Genomic DNA, 6,000 nt, shown 5'->3' with positions numbered 1-6,000 from the left:
GCGGCGCCGCCCCCGCTGCGGGGCTGAGGCGCGGGGGGGGCTCGGCACGGCGAGGTACGGGGTGGGGGGGGAACCCCGGGGGAGGGAGGGACGGGCAGGGGGCACAGGGGAAAGGGGCAGGGCCGAGCCGGGAAGGGAGAGGAGGCGCTGCGGGCAGAGCCGGGCTGGGTCGGGGCTCCTGAGGCAGGAGCGCCCCCGGCGCTGGCTGCGGGCTCTGGCGCTTTCAGCTCGCCGCTCGCCTCGCTGCTTTCCCTCCTCTCCCGCCTCTTCTTTGAAAGAGATGCTAACGCTAAGGAAGTAAAGCTTATAGATGCAGTCAGGTGTCCCATACAAGTTCATAGAATCACGGAATGGTTTGAGTTGAAAGGGACCTTAAAGCCCATCCAGTTCCACCCACCCCCCCTGCCACGGGCAGGGACACCTCCCACTGGATCAGGGGCTCCAAGCCCCATCCAACCTGGCCTTGAACCCCTCCAGGGATGGGGCAGCCACCACTTCCCTGGGAAACCTGTTCCAGGGCCTCACCACTCTCATAGTGAAGAAATTCCTCCTTATGTCCAGTCTAAATCTGCACCCCTCCAGTTTATCCCCATTGCCCCTCGTCTTATCATCACAAGCCTCTGTAAACAGCCCCTCCCCAGCTGTCTTGTAGCCCCTTCAGGTTCTGGAAGGTCGCTCTAAGGTCTCCTTGGAGCCTTCTCCTCTCCAGGCTGAACAACCCCAACTCTCTCAGCTTGGCCTCGCGCAGGAGGTGCTCCAGCCCTCAGATCATCCTTGTCACCCTTCTCTGGATGTGTTCCAGCAGTTGTAATAAAACAGTAGTTTGTAAGAGAAGCCTGTCTTTGCATGGGAAGCTGAGAAGAGATGCTGCAGGAAGGGCTGAGCTGTATCACAGCCTCTTAGTTACAAACAGTTTTGTTAGTGTTTGTTTGGTCTGTCACTTTCAGCTCATTGATTTGTTTCCTGTTTTCTCTCCTTTCCCGCCCTCTTCTTTAAAATGGTACTAATTCTAAGGAAGAAAAATTTGCAAATGTGGCTGTGGCAAATGTGGTCAGGTGTTCCTGACCAGTGTTCCAGGGGCTCCAAGCCCCATCCAGCCTGGCCTTGAACACCTCCAGGGATGGGGCAGCCACAGCTTCTGTGGGCAACCTGTTCCAGGGCCTCCCCACCCTCACAGGAAAACATTTCTTCCTCAGATCTCATCTGAATCTCCCTCTTTCACCTGAAAACTATTATCCCTCATCCTACCACTGCACTCCCTGATAAAGAGCCCCTCCCCAGCTTTCCCCTAGGTCCCTTTAAGTACAGAGACGGTAGTGTAACATCTTCTTAGAGCCTTCTTGTCTCCTTGGAGTCTTCTCTTCTCTAGGCTGAACAATCCCAACTCAGCCATACCCAATGTATAGTTGCCAAGGATGTCCTTGCATAGTCTAGGACGTACAGCAACTAATGTGTAGTGCTATATTTGATCTTCTCTTTTTCAGTGTGGAAAACTTTGCAGGTTACGTTGTGTTCTTTCAAAATGAACGGTGAAGAGGAAGTATGGCAAAAACTAGATGCTGAACTTGACCACTGTGTTGTGGATATGAAGCCTCATGTTCTAAAATTGCAGCATAGCTCAGGTAAATATGGTAAAATGCGTGTATGGAGAAACACCAGTAACAAAAATGTAGTTAACTGGTCATTATGTGTGCTTCTGTTGCTTTCTTTAACTACACACCTAATGACTGATGTTACAAGGTGGTGTTTTGAGGGGAGGGTTGTATTATACAAGTTCTGTAGTTGGTTTTTCTTAGGTACCTGTTGCTATTGTTTGAGCCCATCTGTTTTATCTTGGTGATGTGAATGTGCTTTTGCCTAAGGACATTAACTTCTCTATTTTTAAATAATTCATTCAATAGAGACTAAATGCTTCCAAAAGGCTTTGTTTTTGAGATTGCGCTTCCAGAATTGCAAATATTTTTTAGAGAGAAGATAGATTTTAAATATTACATTTTTATGTGGTAACATAAACATAAATTAATAAATGATGTTTTATAAATCTAATGATTAGAATGAGCTGGTGACTGTTAAAGGAATGAACCTTACAAACTAAGGCCTTGCTTTGTAAACGTTTCCTCAAATGAGTAATTTCATCATTTCAAATGAGTAATTTGATAGCAAAGTCTATGTAAACAGAGATTTTTAAAATTAAAGAAGATTTGTTGTGTATTTAAAGCATTAACGCTCATGCAAGCTGTGTAGTTTAAGGTAGCTCTTGCAGTGAATTCAGAATTCCTTGTGACTTAAGTGTTCTGCAGTTCATAGGTAATAGTTCTGAACATGCTATTTCTAGGAGTTATGTAAAATTCTGGTGAGCAGGAATTTATAGAAAATATTTTTGGATGACTTAAGTTTGAGCTATTATTAAAGATTTATTTTTAGTCCAGGTATTTAACCTTTTTTTTTTCTTTTGCTTGGTCTTTTGAGGTAGAAGGGAAACATCTACAAAACTGTGAGCAGTAATGACTTCTCTTATTTCTCTGTGTTTGATTTGCTCTGAAAACGTATGGGGATTATGTCTATATTTTCAGAACAACAAAGATGTGCACTGTGGATTAAAAAACTATACGAGCCCTCAGGAGCAGGCACAGGAACAGTGGGAAGGAGAAATCGGAACCTATATGCAAAGCTTCTGCTCCACATGCTAAAGCGAGGAGTGCTGGAAGGTCCTTTTACACATAAACCAGAACCAGGAACGCTGAAACCTTTGCCCTCATACATGGTGAGTGTAACTACTCTGTAAGATAAACTTGCTTAAGTATATTCTGAAAATACTTCTAAATCTTTGGTTTGGCGTAAATATGAAAAACAATTCTGACTGAATTGAGTTGAATTGCACGTGGTAAATACGGATGTTGGTGCTACATATCTTCGAACTGGTGTTGAAAAAATCCTGCAGTTTGCAAAACTTCTTACATGAACTGTTTCTTCTTCAAAATTCATGTTCTAAGAAGGCTTATAAAAGTAGATGTCCTGAAAAAAATTTTGCCTAATTCTTTGAAAGGATGTAATAGAAGACCCTTGAGGCTATAGTTTGCTGTAATCAGGAGAGAGTTCTTGGGAAAGGAAGAACATCCTTAAAGGAGGTGTCTCTATTAGTTTCCCATTCTGGCTTTTGCTGCACGCTCAACTATTTAAACTCTGAAAGGAAAGACAACAGTATTTCATGTAGATATTGTTGAGCTTGCAGTTTATTTTCTGAAGACCTGAATATATTGTGTCAATCATTAGCATCAGCTTTGGTGATATAGTATTGCTGATTAATGCTACAATTTCCCATACTGAAAGAAGTAAAGTACTGGAAAACACGCTATTGTCTCTTGCACTAATTTCCATGGAGTGACATTTGCACGCTTCACTGACTTCACTGGGAAACGAATCTTTATACCTCAGGTATTGCTGCAAGAAATGACACTGAAAGTATAAAGAATATATTTGTGTAAATATATCCTAGTGTTAATTTTGCATTTTTTTCTTAATTGTAGTCTATTTATTTTGATGAACCAAACTCTGAAAGTGCTCAGAGTAATAGCCCATACTGCTTATCTGACTGGGTAGCGGGAGAACTAGGAAATGTTGAATCTAAGCAAGAGGAATCATCTTTATCAACTTCATTTACATATGGGTAAGACTTCTCTGTTTGCTTTATTCAGTATTTGATTGATATTTAATTCAAGTTTGATTTGATGGCTCAGTCTGTGTGTTTCAGTTCATATGTAGGCATTTATTACGCTCCCTCATGGACTCATCTTGAAGACTGTGTTTGTATACAGAAGTTCTGGTAATAGCTTCAAGCAAGTTTTGCTGTTCTGTGACAAAAAAAGAGAAGTTAGAGGCATACAAAGAAAGAGGGATTTGATCCTTCTTTGTGAGAGTGTTAGTCCTTATTAAACATTCACCTGTCTGTCTTGTGTTTCATCATAGCTTCATTGTGAAATAGTAAGATTTCTTTGTTTCTCATAAGCTTCATGAATCTTGGATTACACATGGTCTGACTGGACCAGCTATTCCTGGGTTTGAATCAGAGCTGCTGCCTGTGGGATACTCTGCCATGTGGTTTTGTTCTCCTGTGTGGGGAGGATTGTTTGCGGTGACTCCATCCTTGTCTGAACAGTCACTTTCTAAGTTTGATTTGAAATGTTTTGATTTATATCCTGCAGTCTACTACAAATACATCTGCTTTGCTGGTGACTAGCACTCCCTGTGCCTAGATCCTGCGTGTTAGTCATTAGGATAATGCAGACATTTCAGTGTTGCTTATTTGCAGCTGTACAACAGAATCCTGGGTGCCTGTAGCAGCCTCTTGCAATGATAATCCATTGGACAGTCTCTTTATGTATGTTTGTAGGAGCCAGTAAGCTTAAGCTGCATCCTTAGTTGCAGTCAGCTGGGTATAGAGCTGTTTACAAAGCAGGTAAAGGGATGAAATGTATTGTGTTATTAAGGCTTGTTTTTCTGTTGGCTTAGAAGAATGTCGCTGCAGTATTGAAGGTGTGCCAAGCTGGTCACCTGGACACGGTTGAAAATCTTACGCTTTTCTGTCCTATTTTGGGGGATTCTTGGGTAAATTTTAATTTAATCCATATTCTGTTCTTAAATATCTATTTTTATTTCTGTTTATCAAGATCTATGTTGCATTTTTTTAGGTGACTACTTCAGTCCTGGATGGAATTGCCTCTTGTTTGTTTTTTTTGAAGTTTAGTTCATGTTTAAACTTTCTGGAATCCTAGGTGAATAAAGCACTTCTGGAGGCAGAGCATGAATATTATTTTAAACTCATAGGCTCTGTACAAGAGGAAGGAAGTGTTTTCTCTTCTTCTTTGTGAAACTTCTCGTTTGGTTTCATAGCATTATGAATATGTGCTCAGGTTTTGTTTCAGAAGTCAAATGCTTTTTTTTTTTTTGTGGGTTCACTTATCTTTTTTATAAGTGATTAACATTAGCTGTTCTTTGTTTCAGGCACACTAATGTTGTGCTGTGTATCTCAGTGCTGACCCTTGCATTTTTAAACCTTTCAGCTGTGGTTTGGGTAGATGACAGATAGGACTCTGCAAGTTACATCACAGTGATATTGAGCAAGCTTTTCCTCTTATGCGTCAATTAACTATGTGCAATTATAGTAATCGCTTTTGAAGTTGCTCTTAGGGCTGATGCATCCTCTTTGAGCCCTACAGTGTTAAAACTAAAGGGTTCTTATGGTTGCTTACACTCAACTGCTCCAATAAAAACCTTTATAGCAAACTTGTGGCTTAAGAAACAAAGGTGGAGAATGGAGAAATTACTAGCTGTGCATTACTGCTTGATAGTAGAAAGAATTTTTGGGAAGAGCTGTACGAATCCCCTCCATTAGAAAAATAAGGTTTGACATGATGGAAAGAAGCAATGTATGATGCTTTAGAAACGCTTTGAGACCTCTGCTAAGTCTATCTTGGGATGTCATTGTGCCAAGAGAGCCAGTATTCCCGGAATTTGCAGTTTGTAGAGCGAGCCAGCAGATGGTGGTGGTGTTACACCAGAGTTGTCTCTACTCAATGTGCGTTAGGAAATCTCTATCCATAGGCGTGCGATATATGTAGTTGGATGAAAATTTTGCATTCCAACCGTGACTCAGTTCCTACAGACAGACACTTTCTCAGGGCAAAATAGATAGTGTCAGTGAGAAACGTTTGAGTCATTTTTTGATGTTTATTTATCTCAAGACTCTCTCTTTTAAAATAAGCAAACAAATGGTGAAGTTCTTTTTATAGTTATGTTTATCCTGCAATACACACTTCTGTGAGTGAAGATTCTGGCTTTTCTATAAGACATTGTTTATCTGGCTAAATAAAAAGTAGATAGACCTTACATGCAGACTAGGGTGTAAATGAATGAGACTGAGCCAGCTGGTGCTAGAAGGGTGCATCTTTATTTAGAAATGTGAGAGAATCAGTTTTAGGAACATGTAGTTTGGTTTGAACG

General features: G+C 41.2%; 1 protein-coding gene across 2 annotated transcripts in view; it reads left to right on the top strand.

Moving 5' to 3' along the window:
• CEP112 (centrosomal protein 112) overlaps nucleotides 1-6,000 on the top strand; it is a 161,781-nt gene continuing 155,781 nt past the window's right edge. For both annotated transcript variants that reach the window (XM_069872763.1, XM_069872762.1), the window contains exons 1-4: nucleotides 1-54; nucleotides 1,485-1,622; nucleotides 2,574-2,764; nucleotides 3,528-3,667. In XM_069872763.1, the coding sequence (XP_069728864.1) occupies nucleotides 1,523-1,622; nucleotides 2,574-2,764; nucleotides 3,528-3,667 (431 nt within the window). In that variant the 5' untranslated portion in view covers nucleotides 1-54; nucleotides 1,485-1,522. The remainder of the gene's footprint in view (nucleotides 55-1,484; nucleotides 1,623-2,573; nucleotides 2,765-3,527; nucleotides 3,668-6,000) is intronic.

This window comes from Phaenicophaeus curvirostris, chromosome 19 (genome assembly GCF_032191515.1).
Source record: "Phaenicophaeus curvirostris isolate KB17595 chromosome 19, BPBGC_Pcur_1.0, whole genome shotgun sequence".
NCBI lineage: Eukaryota > Metazoa > Chordata > Aves > Cuculiformes > Cuculidae > Phaenicophaeus > Phaenicophaeus curvirostris.
This window is presented reverse-complemented; position numbering and strand designations above follow the sequence as displayed.